The sequence below is a fragment of the Cyprinus carpio genome, chromosome B5 (genome assembly GCF_018340385.1).
Source record: "Cyprinus carpio isolate SPL01 chromosome B5, ASM1834038v1, whole genome shotgun sequence".
NCBI classification, from domain to species: Eukaryota; Metazoa; Chordata; class Actinopteri; order Cypriniformes; family Cyprinidae; genus Cyprinus; species Cyprinus carpio.
In genome coordinates, this window is record NC_056601.1 from 33,405,785 (window position 1) to 33,425,818 (window position 20,034).

Here is a 20,034-nt window from a genome sequence, read left to right on the forward strand (position 1 = left end):
ATTCTGATGCGAAATGTCACATTCAGTTCAATGCAGCAGTTTACGTAAGAATATAGAAATGTGTTCCGTTCATGTTTCGTGGGGCCAGATGTTTGTACTTAATTGTATTGTTTCATTAAAGGTGTGGAAATCTACAAGCACTGTTTTCTCAGCCTTTAGGTTTCTGATTTTGTCTTGGAGCTCTTGTTTTAAAGAATATCATGACAATTCTGGTAATTTTACAGAGTTTCTAAAACATAATGATAGCATTCCTTGGAACAAGTACTCTCAGCGTTTAAATATGAAACATGCAATTCAGATTTTTTTTTTATTATTATTATTATTTTAGGCATGTGTCAGTGTTTTCCCACGCTCTCTCACTCTAATGCACATTGAACCCCATTGTTTGTGCTCTGAACTCTATCTCTATCTATCTCAGAGAGATCACAGACGTACGGTTCTCATTACCACACAGATTCTCAGTTAGTCTGGAGACTCAACAATAAATTGATTCCAAACCCTCTGTTACAGGGATATCAGTGAACAGGGACAACTATGGAAACTATGTCTCATATTCCTCAGCTTAGTCATTTACAGCTCCTCTTCTGATTTAACTCAGACTGTGTGAAGATGGAGGGATACACATATTAAAAGCTCATATCAGGTACTCCGGGTATGATTTCTAGACATGTTACAGGTGCTGTTTCTTTAGGGTTGTCTAAGCATTTCTTGGAGAGAATGTACTCATGTAGTGCACCAAAACTATTAACTAAACAAAGTATTATCCAGGTGCGATTCTGCAATTTTAATTTTAGGGTGGCTACTAAAAAGCCTAAAAGAATGCACCAGAAAACAAGGGACGTTTAGCTTGAGAACTGACGAACTCTGCACAATGCTATGCTTTATACATAAACTTAGTAGTACCTTCATGTGTTGATGTGACCCAGCACATGGTAGTCAGAGTATGTGCTTGTCCTAGTGCCCTTGAAATGCCCTGTCGTGCTGAACAGTCAGCGTGTTGTTCTCTCTTTTATGTCCATTACTTGCAGTCATGGGCATCTGCTTACAGTAAACATGGACAGAATGCCACGGAAGCTCTCATTATCTGTTGCACACTTCTATATTATCTTAAAACCTGTTTATTAAGTTCATCCCAAAATGAAAATGTGCTGAAATTTGTAGGTGTAGATGGGTATGTTTCTTCATTCCATCACTTGTTCATCAATGGATCCTCTGCAGTGAATGGGTCACAATGAGAGTCCAAACAATACCAAAATTTTGTTTAGAACTGTTTTGTACTTTTTTCACATCTAAACGGTAATGTGCATATTTATCTCCCGATTGAGATGAGACAATGTTTTCATTGAAGAAAAATATCATTCTGACGGCACCCATTCACTGCAGAGGATTCGTTGGTGAGTAAGTGATGTAATGCTAAATTTCTCCAAATCTGATGAAGAAACAAACTCATCTACATTCTGGAAGACCTGAGGGTGAGCAAATTTTCAGCAAATGTTCATTTTTGGGTGAACTATCCTTTTAAAATATGTTTCTGATCTTGATTCAACAATGCATATTATTGTAAGGACTTTCCCCTCTGATCACCTGTACTTTTTACAATTTAGTTTATATCTGATTAATAAAATCAATTCCACTGTTCTATTTTTCCTGAATAATATCCTGTTTCAATTGGAAATGCTTTACATTTCAGAAATAAAATGGCTTGCAATTGCCAATTTCAGTTCATGCTTGACTTTAATATATTTTCCAGTCATTTACAAGGCTTTCCTCATTTGGAAACTAATGTTAATGACCCCGTTTTCATTTATAATGAATGATGTCTGAGCGGCAAAGGTTTGGGTCTGTTCTCTTGCTCTCAGAGTCTCCCGTAAGGCCCTTTAGAGCCTTGAGTTGCTTGTACAAGTGAAAACATTGAGGTTCAAGCTCAGTCTTTCTATCGGTTTGTGTTTATAATGTATTGTAGTCTATAGGGCAAGACTTGTGTGTGTGTGTGTGTGTGTGTGTGTGTGTGTGTGTGTGTGTGTGTGTGTGTGTGTGTGTGTGTGTGTGTTCTTGCAGCTGAACACAAAAGAGCTAGTCTCTACTCCGTCGTAGCTGTACATAATTTATTGGAAAATTCTGTAAGTACACAACACAACCATACTTTGCATTACAAAAACACTCACTCACAGTTTCTATATACAAATGGTTTCAAAATGACACTCAGTCTAAAGGACCAGAGTGAAATCATTCAAGGACATATGAATGCAGAGCACAATGTTGCACTAAAACAATAATATACAAGACAGACATGCTTTGCATTTGTGATTTTTGCAGAGGCTTTGCTTTTGTGATTTAAATGTGTTCATTGAACCCAATCATGCCTTTTCAGTTACAAATGAGTGAGAAAATAGATACATACACAATGACTAGGTTAGATTTACCTCTGAATGTCAACAGAAATGCAATTTTTTTTTTCTTTTTTTTCATGAAAAAATTCTATTTACTGTAGTCCACTTCAAGGCACAATTGTAATGTACTGTACCAATTCACGTCTCCTAAGCTACATTTATCTAGTAAATAGGTGCATAGACAATGACTCGGCTAGATTTACCTCTAAATTATGACAGAAGTTAAATTTTTTCATCAAAAATACTGTTTTAGATGTCCATGGGCACAATTGTAGCGTACCCTGTATTGGAAGTCAATGCTAGAAACAAGTCAAATTAGAATCTTTATGTTCAAATGCCTCAATTAGTACATAACGGGTCATGTTTTATAGCACTAATGTAAACTCAAAATAACGGTTCTTCAAGGTTAGACTTCTTACAGTGAGAACAAGTTGACCGCATGCCTGTTAAGATCAGGTCGCATAAACATACAGACCATCTGAAGCACACTTGTAAGGATGCACACGATGCTGTTCAGTTTCCAAATCATGTGGAACCTGAGTTGCCAGGTTTGTCTGACTGAAGTTTTTCTAGTATTTTCACTTGGTCTTCAGTGTCCACAGCACCTGGACACCATTGGGAAGATTCCCAAGAAGACGTGAGTTGTGTCTCCTTCATGAAGTCATTGCACTTTCTTATTTCTGGATTTGCATATGTGTGACTGCATATTATGAATTCGTAACAAAGTAAACAATCAATAATTAACAAAAAAAAAAAACATTAACATTGCACTTTTTACAGTTATGACGCATTAGACTTGCGTTTTCCTTCACGTGACGTTCTAATGGAAAGTGTTGGGATTCGGTCGGATCATCATAGTGACCTTCTTCAAGGAATACGATCCTCCGCGGAACTCGGCCCAGTAAACTCCATCCTGGTAGCGGCTGCGGTAATGGCCACCGCGGTACCACACGCCGTTCAGGTTGGAGTGGGCGCAAGCGTTGTACCACCAGCCACCCTTCTGATAGTGGGCACAGTTTCCTGTATGAGAGGAAATTAGGTTTTTGAGTAAGTGAACTCTAGTTGTGTTTCAAATGGCACACTATGCACTTGTGTGCTCAACCATGTAGTGTATGAATTTTATACATTTATTTTGTCATTCATCATTTGAGTCTTATAGCCCCGCCTCCTCCACTACAGAATTAAATCTGTGACTTTTGAGTGCATGAAGCATCCAACATTCCACACTTACTTTTTTTTCGGTTAATTAACTGCATCATCAGGGTATTTAAAGTGCATTTTTTCTTTTTGGAATTTTCAGTGTGAACTTGCACTATTTTTCATTGGCTTTTGGAATACTGCAGAAAATAATAAATAAAGGTTTTTTTCATGCAGGATAATCATTACAAATAAACACCTTCATGAATTTTGAAGCTTACAGTAAATAAAATCGGCAAAAGTAAATAACTGAACGTAGGCTATAAACAAACTACATCATTCAAACTCACAACCGCAAAATCACCACCATCAATCTTCAAAATTGTGAATTTGTTTAAAATTGTGAAGTTTGAGTTGCAATGGTTTTCAAGAATGCGATTACAAAACATCAAGAAAATGAAAATTAATAGACAAAAAAAACAAAAAGCTACTGATCAAAAACTATTGTAAACACAAGTGGGGTGTTACTGATCAGATACTATTGTAGTTTTTATTAATATTTTCAGTTTTTATTTGAGATTTTCCTTTTTTTCCTCCTTCTTCTTTTTTTTTTTTTTTTTTTTTGAAAGTTTTAGTAGCCTGTGTGTGTTTTTGTTATTTTCAGTAGTTTTTTTGTATGTATGTAGTTTAATTATTTTAATTTCAGTTAACATTAATTTTAAGTAATGATTATTTTATAGTTTTAATTTTATTTTCAAATTTAATCAAACTACACGGTAAAAAAAATGTTGCCTTAAAATTTTAAGATTAGTCAACTTAAACATTAAATTGTACTAAGTGACAACTTGGATATTTGAGTTGACTATACTTAAAATTTTAAAGCAGCACAAACACTTTTTTAAGATAAAAAAACCTTTTTATTTATTTATTTATTTTAATACAGTGTATAATAACTCTGTTACTGATGTATTTTATACTGTAGAATAAAATTTGAAAATATCTTAAGCTTGTGTTAACCACAGACATTATTTAACCAAAACACTTTTGGGAACATGCAACCGATAATGCAATAATAATGCAAGCTCAATAATGCAAGCTCATTTCCGGGTTTCAGGAACCTGACAGTTTTAAAGCCCCTATTGGACAGTAAGCCTGTGTAAAGTAATTGGTTGTGGTGCTCGATCAGTGCTGGTTTGATACCTGTGTACGCGTCGTGATCTCTGTCCAGGGTCGTGAACTGTTTCCCGTTGTGCCAGGTGAGCGAATCCCCAGCGTTTCCATGGTAACGGCCCACCCGCAGCTTGTAGAAATCTGCCTCTGTCTCCAAGCGGAAACTGGCGTATTCTGCAAACGTCTTCCTGCCTGACCAGTCCTCCAGCGTCACCAGCAGCTTATAGTTGCCCTGATTGGTCAGCCAGTAGATGTTCTCCAAACCAAGCCAGTATTCACCATCGATGTTCCCAAATCCTTGCTAAGAAAAGACAAAAAAGAGATTGTTAATCAAACAGTTCCAGCTCGAAATAATACAAAAAAATGTATATATTAATATACATTATACATTTCTTTAACCCTCTGATGCATGATGTCCACTGCAGTGAATGGTTTTCAAAGATGGTTTTTAAGATTGCAGGATATAATGTTACCTCCTTAAACATAATTCTATATCACTGCTGTCTTGTTTTTGTATATATTTATGATATATGGGATACATTTTTAGTGTTGTCAAATGATTATGATTAATCGCGTACAAAAAAGTTTTTGTTTGCATAATATATGTGTGTGTTCTGTGTATATTTATTATGTATGTATAAATGCACACACATGCAGTATATATTTAAAAAAATATTTGCATGTATTTACTATATTTATATTCCAATAATTTTTTTATAAATATATTTAATATATAAACATAACATATTTTTCTTGTATATATAAATTCATGTGTGTGTATTTATATATGCATAATAAATATACACAGCACACACTCATATATTATGTAAACAAAAACTTTTATTTTGGATGCGATTATTTGCTCATTTATTTACAACACAAAATATAGCTGAAGAAAGTAATGATCCATGAAGTACGACTGACATATTTGCCGCTATTTTCTGTTACTGTACAGAGATGTGAAGTTCTCTCAAAATACATTATTTTGGGGAAATATGGGTGTGTGTGTGTGTGTGTGTGTGTGTGTGTGTGTGTGTGTGTGTGTGTAATCCTAAGACAAGAACACATGTTGCTTTTAGGTTTTAGGACAACTTTGATGAAAGGTTTTGATCCACTTCAAATGTTGACTAGAGTATAGTACATTTTATATTTAAAATTACTGGTAAAATCAGTGAAATGCAAAGTCTTTTGTGGCGTATAGTTTTCACTCATAAATAGTCATGCTCGTTCTCGTTTTATACACTCTTTGTCAGATCTTGAATCCTGCCAGACGATGAAATTTAAAAGAACTCCAGCGATATGACACACATGTGTTTGTATTTAGCCGTCTCAGCATTAGGAGCCATTATTCATTCAGAGGAAGCAGGTCTGATCACAGTATCTAAAACACCTGAGAACACACTGCATGTAACTAGCTGATGGCAGACAGAAATGACACATTATGTCACAGACAAGCCAGCTGAACACCTAGTGTAGCGTGAGGAAACAAGAACAGAACTTATTGATGCATGTGATAAATCACCAGCTAAGACTTTCACTCCAGATGGCTGTTGTGTTACTCATTGTTTAAAGAAATAGTTCAACCAGACAATACAATTCTGTCATTATTTCCTCACACCCACAAGTCATTTCAAACCTAAATGCGGTTAGTTTTTCCATGCAACACAATGAAGTAATTTTAAAGAATCTTTATGCAACATTCAATTTTGCGTTCACATTCAAAAGTGACATGGCATGTTGAGATCATTAATGTCAAAGGAATTTTATCCTTTTCACAGATGTTCATTATAACCTGAATAGAAATTATTCTTCAAAACTGAACCTTTCATAAGTTTCATGAATGCATCTTCACTCACTAGTAGTTTTAAAAACGTTGTGATCAGCAATATTAGTAACACTTTAAGCATTTATGTATATAATGCATTATAAAATAAATTTGTACAAAATATATAATTTATTTATTTAATGGAATTTAAATGTAATGCATTTCAAAATTGTCATTTTAGTGCTTTTCCGAATTCATAATGTCATTAGGACATTTCCCTTCACAGACTCTTCTGGTCCTGATTTCAGTTCTGGGCACTGATGACGTCAACAGTGTTTCCATCAGACAGTGTTTTTGTGGGAAAGCCTTGGCCCTTGTTTGAAAACCTTACCCATCTTGCATAACCAAATTTCTTTGACGTTTGAAAGTGACGTTCTGGATGATTTCAAAAATCCCAAAAAGCCGCAGTTTTCTGTGAGACTGACTGGTTAAGACAGTTTGTCGTGGAAGTCTCTGAATGCACGCATGGCAGGGTTTCAGAACGATGTGTGTCTTATTACTTTTAACTAACTGTGACTAAGGGAAGTTCTAGGGGAGTTCCTGCTGTTATCCAATGATTGAGATCTGAAACGGTGCATACAATTTTATCAGTGCTAAGTGATGACGTATTTTTGCATGATAACATCGTCTTCATTTGCATGATACATTCCCTCATAGACTTACACTAGGGGTGTGACGATACACTTAGCTCACAAGACAAGACTACTGGGTTCACTAGAACAAGACAAGATGATATTTACACTATTTTTAAGAAATCACCAACTGCAAAACAATGCAGGTGCATTTTGATGTTTTGACTAATCATCTTGTTATGAATGTCTCTTCAGTTCTACAGTTTTTCGTTCAAATATGCAGATTCATTTAGTAAAGTGAATTGCTCTGAGATGCGCAACAGTTCTGGTGGCTTTGTTTGGAGCGATTTTGTTTGTACTAAAACGACTCAAATTTAACACAATAGTAACTTTTCTTTAATTGGACTATTTTATAAAATCAACGTACATATTTTCAGTATTCAAGAAATGTCGTCACATTTTAATATTGCGAGATCTTGTCACACCCCTATTTATTACACTGTAAAAATGTTGTTTTTTTTTAAGTTGTAAAAAAAGATTATTACAGCATGTTTTACAAAAAATACTATTTCAGGTTTTCAGCTTTAAAAATTATTATTTCCATCGTAAAATTTACTTTCAATTTCTGAGTGAAATTTTTTTCTATACCTTTTGTTTTTTTGTTGTTTGGTTGTCGTTAATACTAAGGAATATTTTGACATTATTTTGTATTACAAATTATTACAGTATGTTTTACAAAAAAAAAAAAATTAGGTTTTCAGCTTAAAATGGTTATTTCCATCGTGAATTTTTTTTTATCAATTTCTGAGTGAAAATTGTTTCTATACCTTTTTTGTCATTTGGTTGTTGTTAATACTAATGGATATTTTGACTTTTGTATGGAAATCAACAAAATGTTAGAATTGAATCAACACTGAAATGAATCGAGCTGTAGAGCTTCTTCGTAGATGAACTACAGTAAATTTGCTTCATAAGAACTAAGTTAAGTTCACAAGAACTGAAGAAGTGCTTAATTGAGTCAACAGTGAACTATAAACTGAGCTGAATAATTGCACCTATTGTTTTTAGTGCTGCTTTACAAAGAACTTTGCAACATCATCTGAAACATAATCATCTGAAACATCTGTAACATATAAAGCATTATGTAAATAAATGTGACTTGACTTGGAGCTTAATTTGTACTGAACCCAGAATATTTGTGTAAAAACATGTTATGTAACTTCACACATTAAGGTTACACTGTATGTTATTTCACCTCAAAATCTGAATATAAACTTCTTTCTGACCTTATACGTCTCCCAGTTTCGGAAGAAGTTGACCGATCCGTCCATGCGTCGCTGTATGACGGTCCAGCCGCCGGGGTCGTGTCTCTGGTCACACCAGACCTGCATCAGTTTGTTGGTGTTTTCCGGCTTCACCAGAAACATGCCGCTGTTGGCGTGTCCTTCCTCTAGAGCCTGCAAACAGTCTTTGAACGGCCCTGTTTTGGAAGGCAAACACATGCGATATTTAAGTCATTGTTTTCTCTACAGCATCTCTGAATTTAATGTCAAAATCAACTCAGATGTTGTTTATAGCTGCTTTAGATTATATATGACCATCGCCTGCCATGGATCCAGCTGTTTTTGTGGACAACTGATTAGGTTTGCTTTTCTAAGAGAATGGAATTATGAAAGAGAGACACTTATTGATGAGCAATGCCTGGCCAGGACCTCCAAGAGCTTGTTTGTTTCTGTCCGTTGAGTTTGATGTGTCCCAACTGTGTTGTGACTGTAGGATTGTAGAGTTTCTTAGGTGTCAAAATGTCAAATTTACTCAACATATTGAAGGCATGAGCCTGTAAAATAAGTTTGTCATGCAGTTTTTGTCCTCACTGACCTCATACGGTTATGCCATGCACTTATGCAACCATTGTAGCAGAGACGTTGTTTTCTCATCTGGACTCAGTAGTTTCCAGCAGCACATTTGAGGCAATGCTGTTTTCATTATGACTGCATGTTCTCCACACCTTTTTGGGCAACATACCAACTGCCCTAAGGAGATGGAAAATCATCTAGAAAATGAACACGCTGGCTCTGCTACTGTCTGAACCCATCCTGCCTCCAGCGTCCCGGTAAAGGATACTAATGAGTTTGCAAACAAGCTTTAGTCTCAGAGCCAAATCACACCTCTGTTCTCAGACGGGATCCTTCAGGTTATTGTTTCCATGTTGTCTGGCCTCTTTGGGGTCTTTCTGCCAAAAGTCGGAATGTTAAATGTTAAAAATGTTTTGTTTTTTCATTTGAAAGCTAATGAATTTGGTGGAAGATGCTTGGATGAGGGCAGCTGTTGAAGTAAGATCGCAGCATTTGGTACCTCTTACAAAACAGACACCGATTGCATTCAGATTTACACAAAAGAGGCTTGTTTTGTCTGCCATGGATACATTGCAGGACATCTGATAGTGATTGAGCTGCATTGCCAAGATGATTTATACAAAAACAAGCAGCTGTAAGAAATGTATTGAACTGGATTAAAGGAATAGTCCATCCAAAAATTTGCTAAAAATGTGTTCACCCTCAATCCATCCAAGATGTAGATGAGTTTGTTTCTTCATCAGATTTGGAGAAATGTAGCATTGCATCAGTGTCTCAGCAATGGATGCTCTGCAGTGAATGGGTGCCGTCAGAATGAGAGTCCAAACAGCTGATAAAAACATCACAATAATCCACTCCAGTCCATCAGTTAACATCTTGTGAAGCCAAAAGCTGAGTATTAGTTAGAAACAAATCCATTTAAACTTTAACCTGTCGCTTCTTGTTAAAAAATGAGTCCATAATCCTTAATAATGCTTCCTCCAGTGAAAGTCCCTCCCCTTTTCTCTCACATAACAAAACACAAAAACACATATTTTTAAAAATTTTTAAACGGTGCTAAACCTTTCCAGATCTCTCCACATATCCACCCTGATTCACAAGTTTACTTTTTTACTGGAGAAAGCAGATAGAGGACTCATATTTTAGATGGAAGCTATAATTTGAAGTGTCTTTATAATGGATTTGTTTCTCACTAACATGCAGCTTTCGGCTTCACGATACATTAACTGATTGATTATAATGGAGATAACTTGTGGATTATTGTAATATTTTTATCGGCTGTTTGGACTCTCATTCTGACGGCACCCATTCACTGCAAAGGATCCATTAGTGAGCAAGTGACGTAATGCTACATTTCTCCAAATCTGTTCCAATGAAGAAACTAACTCATCTTGGATGGAATGAGGATGAGTAATTTTTCAGCAAATTTCCATTTTTGGGTGAACTATTTCTTTAAGTGTGAGCATGCAAATTGTATGTCATCAGTGAAGAGTCAGGTCAAATTGATATCATACCAATTATGAACCATATCTTGCTCTATTAAAGTTAACGGATTATAGCGAGACGTTCATCCATAAGTCAGCCACTTTAGAGAACATTGATTGAATTTCTGTCTCAAATTATCCTTCACCCTTTGTCACGCTTGTTGATTCTCCCTCAAAAGGTAATAGAAAAATACAATGGAATCTCTTCAGACGAATCTGATTCGTCACAGTTTTTGTTCTCATTAGTCTCGGCCTTTTCTATGACTGCTGTTTTTGACATTACGATTCAGATTAGCAGTTTTCTTGCTGTCTGCTGCTGAATAATCAAGCATTAGGATCTCCAAAGGGTATGACAAAGAGCCTTCTCATCTCATGAGTAAGAGCTACTCGCAGTCTGCTCTGAAATCAGATTCTCTTTCTGAGAGCACCTTCTGTATTCTGTATAAGATTTTAGACGATTGTTCATCATCTCTATTTTATGCATAAGAACATTTATTTAGTGCAAGTTGTCATGCAAAACCTCATTTGCACTAGTGTTCACGTTAAATGCATTGCATAAACAGGACATATAATCTCTCAGAATAGTTTTCGCCAAAATATATTGTAATAAAACAAGCTTTTTAAGGTATAATTACTTTTTTATATATTATGCATCAGACTAGTTTTGAGCCACCAAAATGATTTGCATTGAAAGTTTTTTTATTTTTCATCCTCAAATATTTTCATATGCTGTATTGGATAAAAGCATCTGATAAATGACAAATGTTTTACATTTGTGCATTTAGCTCCTGCTTTTATCCAAAGCGACTTAAAAAAGGAACAAAGGTATCTTGTAATGCATATTTTGCGTATCATTATGTAAAATATATGTTTGCATTTGTAAATGGCATAACTCATCTGTTGCATGTGGAAAATAAGACTAAATGTGCTGTGCATATGATAAAGTAGTAAGTTGTGTTACTGATGCAGTGTGGGATGTTTATTAGAACGGTGTCGTCAGCTGACGCATTACATTTGTTAAAACAAAGCATATTAGCAAGCTGCAAGTGTTTGTTGTGGGCAAAAAATCTTGCTAATAACTTCCAGAGGCGTGATTTAATGGCATGCTATAAAGACAACAGGGGACTGGATATACAGTAGTATAGAAGCATACTTCTGCCATAGGATAAAAATATAAAAAAGTACAAATAAAAAATAAAAATCACACAATAGTTTTTGTCTTTTTTCTTAGAATTGTGAGTTACTTTTTTATCCCATGTTTTAACCTAACATGCATTAATAATATACCATGTGTGTGTGTTTTGATAATATTATGAGGGAGAGATTTCAGGAAAGTGAGAATTGATACATAATCACAACCATGTACCGTCACCCTGTCATTACTGCATTTCATATATAGCCACATTTAAAGCAAACAATCCCCAGTTACCACAAAGAAATTGCCATATAGCAGAATAGTAAACAACACTTAATCAACATCCTTCCGTCAAACCACAGATTTCTCTGCTGAATGGTGTCTGGAATCCCCCATTTAAGGACTTTTTTTTAAGTGCTTCGTGTCTTTGAGGGTTTTCCTCCCAAGATTAATGTGCATTCTTAGTTCAGAGGAAATGTGTTGCCAAATTATTGTGTTGTAATGGGACGGAGGCCAAGCTCCGAGTGATCAGCGGCAGGGAAATCCACGAGTTGCTTGCGTGGCTGAACTTTTAGGCTGTTTTCTTTGGACGCGCTGATGTAACCAAACCATTTATGCATGTCCATACTTATTAATCATACTCGGTGTGCAAAAGACAATTAACCTTATTAATCCGCTGAAATGCTGCAAGAAAAGGAAGGTCGCTGGCTGCGTTATGTTTAGATGTTTCTCATTACTCACCCTGATCCTGTTGCGTAGGCTATTCATAATGTTTTGCAGAAGTGTGCGTTGGGAATTAACTTGCGTCATGAATTAACATTTTCTATAATTTAGGCAGAGCTTAAAGTTTCTTTGAGTATTTAACTATATACTTAACGTACAGCATCTTTTTGTTTGGAAAGTTTGGAAATGGACCAGGAGGAGTTTTGGACATTATGAGCAGAAATCCATATTATTGTTGTTATAATGGATTAAAGTCACTTCCAGTTATCATTGCAACAATACTGTCTTTTTGTTTATGTCACAAATTGTGCCTGACAGTCTGATTATTGATTAGCAATTAAATTTAGTACACAAAAAACTAATAAAAAGCATTTCAATATTCAGCCTCTATTGAAAATAACCAGCTTAAACTAGTAGTTTTTGGTCTGGTTTAAGATGGTCTTAGCTGGTTTAGCTTCTCAGACACCTTCTAGGGAACCAGTTAAGACCAGCGAACCAGCTTCGACTGGTTTAACATCCTGAGACCCTGCATCCTCACATGAGGACATTATATTTTAGTGAATTTCTCTGAGAGTATACATACCATCTGGATGTCCTGTACAGAGCACATTCAGGGCTTTTCAGAGATACCAAATGTTTGGGAGTTTCACCATGGCCACTCCCTCTCCTTGGTCTTCAGAAATGTCTGATATTAATTTAGTGACACTCTTATGGAAATATGATAATATTTTTTAGTTATCATTTAAATCTGACTAATTATTAAACTGTGTGTCATAAATCAACATCTCAGGAAAATGTTATGGGGTTTCAAATCAAAATATGACTCTGTTACAAAACAGGGCGTTGATTAGACGTCATATGAGGGCATTTTTATTACACATTTTGGGAGAGACAACAAATTAATAGGGAAAGAAATTATATTTCAGTATTCCTATGAAATATTATATATTATTATGAAAATTAATTACTCCCATTATTACACTTCTTTTTTCATTACATGTTGCCCCAAAAACACATTCATATGCAAATTAGATTTAGTTTATAGATTCATTTTATTTATATATATATATATATATATATATATATATATATATATATATATATATATATATATATATATATATATATATATATATATATATATATAAAATGAGAAAACTTGTTGTTATAGTTGAGAATTATCTTTATAAAAAATAAAAAAAATAAATAAAATAAATAATTTTAAAAATACATAAAAAATTAATTTAAACAAAGAATGTTTAATTAAAAAAATATAAAAAAAAATATGAAAACTAAAAATGTTTTGGTGATTTAAAAAAAAAATCAATTGTTTGTGCCTATGCATGTTCATTCATGTCTTTTTATTATTATTTTTTAATTGAGTCCCAATGTCCTCTACCAAGGACGTAGCATAACTTATGAATGAAATATCATTTTTTTAATGCACTAAACAGTGTAATGACATGAAAAACTACTAATTTTTCCTAAAATGTTTTGCTGGATCTCAAGAGGTTAAGATTAATTATTTATTTAAGATTTATTTCAGCAGGTTTTAAGATGTTTTCTTGATTTATTTTTAAAATGTTTGTTTTTGTGCTGTAAATTAATGCAAAGTCATCACAAAATTGAGGATTTATGCTAATATTGTTAAAAAATTCTACTTTTTCTAAGCTTTTGGAGGGGGCATTGTATATACTGTATTTCAATAAAATTGTTTTTGTTCATATAATGTAAGCCAGTGGGTCCAAAACAACATTCAACCTCACTGATTTTTTTTAAATATCTTTTTTATGTTCGACATAAGAAAGTCATATGGGTTTGGTTTAGTACATGATATTAAAAGGAAAGTTCACTGAAAAATGAACATTTTCATCATTTACTCACCCTCATGTCATTCCAAACCCATAAGACTTTGGTTAATCTTCAAAACACAGAGATAATCACTTTATATGATGAACCGTTTTTAATTTAGTTTCATTTAGGCACCCCTGCTTAGGTTTCCATGTTTACCATATGTGATGCGCTCTGCATATGTGTGTTTATATAAAATTTAAAGTAAATCTGTTCATCATATGAAGCGATCGTATCTCATCACAAGTCTTGGATTACACCAATCTGATTTGTTTTATGATGCCTTTATGGCCATTTTTGGAACTTCAAGTTTTGGCTGTCTGGACTTTCAGTCGAGAAAAAGAAAAGCTATTATGTTTCATTAACCCTTGTGCATCCTTAGGGACTTTTATTTTTTCATCATTATGCCTGCTCTAATGCAAAATAGCAAATTTTTGTGTATTTTTTATTGCAGTTTTAATATTTCGACCTTAAGGAGAAAAATATGTCCACTGAAACCCATAATACTGTATATATGATATGATACTGTAGTTTTTCAATCAACAGTGGCATTATATAAATAAACTGGCATTTAGAGGATTAAAACCCTGAAATTAAATGAAGTTTTGGTAGTTATGTTCAGGACTGATGTTGGTAAAAAAATGTCTTGTGAAAGTGGAACAAAAATTTATAACATGGACATTTTTGTCCTCTAAGGACTATTTTCAACCATTGATGCACAATGGTTGTAAATATCTGAATATCTCTGATGTTTTGAAGACTATCGAAAGTCGTATGGGTTTGGAACAACATGAGGGTGAGTAAATGATGACAGTAGTGGCACTGAAGAGACTCACCTGAGGGTTTATCTGTTGAGGAGCTGTGTGTTTCAGGGGGCACTGTCGGTAAAGTCGGTGGCATTGCTTTGACGTTTTGGTCGCTCTGGATTTCATTGGTCATCTGGTTGTTGTGGCGGGTGTAGGTCGGCGGGTGGAAAGGCCTGGCGGGGGAATGGTGGACCGGAGGTGGAGGTGGAGGTGGTTGGCGATGTTGGGGAGGCTGCGGGAGGATTGCAGGCGGCTGGTAAGGTTGTGTTTGACGTACAACACCACCTCCACCTCCACCACCACCACCACCTCCACCAATGCCAACAAAGCCTCCTCTCCTGCATTGCTGTTCTAGCTGCACTATAAGCGCACTTTGATTGCTGGCAAGCGATGCAAGGTGCTGGTATTTGTGCTCCAGATCCCGGTAGCGTGCGGTTAACTGCTGCATCTCTGACGTGTGATTCAGCACACGGTTCTCCAGCTGAGAAACCTCGAGCGCGTTGTCTCTCTTGCGGATGATCTCGTGCAGCAGCTGCATGTAGAGCTGCGTGACCCGGGCGTTCATGTTGCGCGACTCCTTGCGAAGCAGCTTGACCTCGTTGACCACGCCGCCGTCCACCTCCACCAGCTGCTGCAGCGTCTCGATCTGCCGCCGCTGCTTATGCAGCTCTCCGTTCAGCAGCTCCAGCTCCTGCTTGTTCACGCGGTTCTCCAGCAGGGCTTCCGGCTCTTTAGAGTTCACGCAGATGGCTCCTGTGGTCTTGCGCTGAGGCACGATGAAGGTGTAGGAGCATTTGTCAGGGTCCGAGGCGCTGGGAGGGTCAGCGGAGCGCTTGGGACGACTGGCGTACATGAACTCGCTTTCGAGAACGTCGTCTCGGCTTTCGAACTCCTCGGCGAACCCAAGCGAAGCAGAGTCGGGTCTGGACAGGGTGATGGTCAGCAGGGCCAGAAGAAAGTGCTTCAGAGTGAGGACGGTCATGGCTCTCTGAGATGCGTCTTTGTGCTGGAACATGAACAGATAAGAGGTTTTGTACTATAAGTAGAAATATTTATTTAAGGAAAAATGTATCGTTTCCACCAAAAATATGAAGCAGCACAATTGCTTTGAACATTTATGATAACAAATGTTTCTGGAGCTGCAAATCAGCAAATTAGAATGATTTCTGGAGGATTATATGACACTGAAGACTGGATTAATGATGCTGAAAATTCAGCTTTGATCACAGGAATAAATTACATTTTAAAATATAATCAAATAGAAAGTGATTATTTTAAATCATAATAATATTTCACTTTTTTACTTTATTTTAGATCAAATAAATCCATTTGTGATGAGCATAAATAAATAAAATGTTATAGGAATATTATAAATTGATATGACTCTTAACGGGGATACAAATTATTTAATTAAATACAAAAGACCAGTATTTATTGGAAATATTGGAGTTTTTGCTTAATAAAAGCATTAAAAAAATCTTACAGAGCCCAAATTTTTAACTGTAGTGTAAAAAATGACATTTTATGCATTTGATGCTGTTTTAGGGTCAACTGGGCTTTTTGTTTTTTCTAATTTCTCTAGTCATTGAATGACTGAGTCATAGATTTACACCCCAGCACAGGAATGCTCTAATTCACAGATGGGAAAATCGATCACACGCAGTGCCTGGTTTGGTGTGTTGTGTGTACAGACCATCTCCCATAGCAACAGACACAGCTCTCCATGTTTCTCATTGTGTTCATTAGTAAGGAAGAGCTCCTTCCCACTCGTTTCAGGAATTGTTTCCGAAGTTAACATTGGAAAGAGAGCTCTAAAACAATAGTACTGCCGCAGGGAGGTGATATAGTTGAGACAGTATAGTTTAACATTTTTTGCTACTTTATTTAATGCTAATATTTTTATTAACTTATTTTTAATGTCTGAATCATGTGTCTTGTGGTTTGGACTGGATGCACAAACAAACATTCATAGCCTTGAGTCATCAAAAAAAAATGTAGTCCAATCAAGCAGAACATAAACAGGATTGCACAAAACCCTCGGCAAAGATACGTAACCTCATGCTACAAACATGCATGATGAATCATATATTCTTTAAAAATTACATAACCGTGATAAACTTTTATTTTAGAGCAGTTTTTGTTGTGCATTTGTCTTGGCATTGGTTTAGGAAACCTGTTTACTGTCTGTTGGGTATTAGGATTTTTCCATCCCTGTATTACAGTTCTGTGCTGTGTTCACACTTGTTGTGTAAACTTTTAACACATTTAACAAATTAAAGTTTATAAATCTCTATTTGTGCATTGTTTAACCCTTTGCGTCATGTAAAAATGACCATATTTATGACCCCAACTAGGGAAAAAAACATTGCATCAAAGTGACAAAAACGTTGACTTACAGTTCTAATGCACATTTTACACCTTGCACTTTTTTTGCTCTCTTTTTCTTCAGTTTTGTGATATAGACACAGTGTTTTGGTGTCATCACCAATAAAGCAACACATGGGTCTGTTTTGCTGTATTGAGCGCTGCCAGAATCACTTCCATGGTGTCATGCATGAAAATGCATTCAAAATCTGACTTAGATTTCACGTATTTAAAATCCAATTAGAATTTGAACCCGGCTGTGATGATGTCATAGTGCACTGCCTGCTTGAGCCGCTGATGTCATCAGGGTCTCCGGCTCTGATTTCTCTGGCTTTCTTGGATCGTTTTCAGTATTCATTAACTGTACCTTTCTTTTTCTGTCCTGTGAGTACTGGTGTTCACTTAGGAAATGCAAATATAGTCTTTACTCTCAGACCGAAAGCGTGTCTTTTGGGCACAAATCCAGCTCACGGGATTGCTGTGATGATGTGGGATGAATTGGTTAGGAATTACTCCTGTTTTCATTTCAGTTTGATGTTCTATAACACTGTAAAGATTTCAAAAGGGGGGTTTTGCAGTGATGCCACAGAACCTTTTATGGAATGGGAATGTTCTATGGAGATTAAAGGTTCTTCATGGGACTGTCATTGCCAACAAAGAACCTTTGATTTTAAGAGTGAATGACAAACAAGTACCAAAGACAATAGATTTTTGAATCAGTAGTGAATCATTTGCATTTATTGTTTTCTGAGAAGAACTTAACCCAAAAAATCAAAAAAATATAAAAACATATTTTACTGATTATAAACATAATCAACACAACAATACCATCCTGACCTCAAGTTCTCCAGTACTAGATTGCATGATGTGAAGTTCAGGCAGTCATTGTTTCTGTGGAAACTGTGAATGCTTCTGCATGCTAGAGGATCATTACTACCATTACAACATCAGCATGCTGAGCATTTCTCACTTACGCTTTTATGTGTTGATGAGAGTTTTGTGCGTCTTTCTGCATTTATGCATTTGGCAAATGCTTTTGTTCAAAGTGACTTAGACTGCATTCAAGGTATAAGTTTCATCACTTCATGCATTACCTGGTGTGCAGTGTACAGTTTTTCTAAAACCCAAGAAGTTGTTTTTGTTGTTGTTATTTGAGGTCTAAAAGGTTTAATCAAATTGTAAAAATTAAATTGCTTGCTAAATGAATAAATGTAATTGCTCTTTAAATGTCAGGGTTTTCCCAATTATGGAGAACCTGGAATCAGGCATTTTAAAAAAAATGCCAGGTCAGACAGAGAAATGGAATTTAACAAAACATCATGCAAAGTCATGCACATTTCTATAAAGCTATTCTGCAAATCCTGGAAATATAGAGTCTGTGTTTTGAAATCTTTTCATTGCATGATTTGTGTGCCAGTCTATTAATTTGTAGAGTGTATTTGTTAGTTGAATGACAATATAAAAGTAAAAGCCAGAGAAGATGATTCATTTGACTTCATCGCGTTTCTAATCAAACAAACAGATCCTACCAGGATAGTGTGCTGATTTTCCCTGCTCTTTCTCTCTTTCTCTTTGCTTTATCCTTTCAATCTCTCTCCAGGCAGGTTGGATGTTGTCGTCCCTGAAGTGAAAGTCATCACAGATCCACCACTGTCCTTTCTGTCCTTATTCTGTCCCTCTTTCTTGTTCTCCGTCCCCCGGCGTGTCTCCTGTCATAGGATGATGGGTGACAGTCTCATTTTGTGTCCTGGTGTAAATTGTTCTTTAAGTGCGGTTTAAGTTCACTCCTTGTGTCCCAGCATGTGTCTGCACGTCCTGCTGGAGTCTCTGTCCAAATGATCCTGCGGCTGCTTGCTGTTAAATGTTCACTTTGAGTGACACATTGATTTAGAGAGAGACGTCCTTAACTTCCACTCATCACCACTGAACACATCTAAAACACACTGCTGTCTCTCTCTCTCTCTCTCTCTCTCTCTCTCTCTCTCTCTCTCTCTCTCCCCTCTCCCCTCCCTCTCTCTCTCTCTCTCCCCTCTCTCTCTCTCTCTCTCTCTCTCTCTCTCCATCTCTCTCTCTCTCTCCCTCTCTCTCTCTCTCTCCTCTCTCTCTCTCTCCTCTCTCTCTCTCTCTCTCTCTCTCTCTCTCTCTCTCTCTCTCTCTCTCTCTCTCTCTCTCTCTCTCTCTAGTTTGTGGTAATGGTGTTGTTCTTGTTTGGCCCCGCCCCTTTCCCCTCCCCCGGTACTGAAATAATGGTCATCACTATTGATAAACTGTTAAAAATTAGTTGATTGGCGTTGATGGTTCCATAAAGGACCTTTAACATCCATGGAACTTCCATGACAAAAGGTTCTTTACAGTAGAAAAAGATTCTTTAGACTGTTAAAATGTTCTTACACTAGGTACAAATGGTTATTTTATGCACTATTCACTGATAGGTTCTTTGGGAAACCAAAAATGGCTCTTCTGTGGCTTTGATGGGGAAAAAAAACTTTTATTTTTGTCTATTTAAACATGCTTCCCACCCTCTTGAGTCTGTAAAGAGGCACCTTTAAAACATAAATCATATTTTTAATGCTGTCTGTTAAGTCATATCGTTCGTACTTGCTCATACTTGGTCAAGACTGTACAAAAATAAAACAAATCATATATTATGAAATGTGTATAAAGTGCAGATATGTCTAAAGTGACAGCTGTGGATAATGTTTTGGCTCTTTTGAGCTCATT

The 20,034-nt window shown here is 36.0% G+C and overlaps 2 protein-coding genes across 5 annotated transcripts in view; one reads left to right on the forward strand and one right to left on the reverse strand.

Moving 5' to 3' along the window:
- Positions 1–20,034, forward strand: part of LOC109067049 (ras-specific guanine nucleotide-releasing factor RalGPS1-like) — a 123,625-nt gene that overhangs the window by 52,747 nt on the left and 50,844 nt on the right. The gene's annotated exons all lie outside the window — the stretch shown is intronic.
- On the reverse strand, positions 2,085–19,260 carry LOC109067054 (angiopoietin-related protein 2). The gene is made up of 5 exons (XM_042723229.1): positions 18,843–19,260; positions 14,980–15,955; positions 8,381–8,574; positions 4,728–4,998; positions 2,085–3,410 (listed from the first exon to the last, which is right to left on the reverse strand). Exons 2-5 carry the CDS (start codon positions 15,929–15,931, stop codon positions 3,211–3,213), a joined length of 1,617 nt encoding a protein of 538 aa, XP_042579163.1. The 5' UTR covers positions 15,932–15,955; positions 18,843–19,260; the 3' UTR covers positions 2,085–3,210.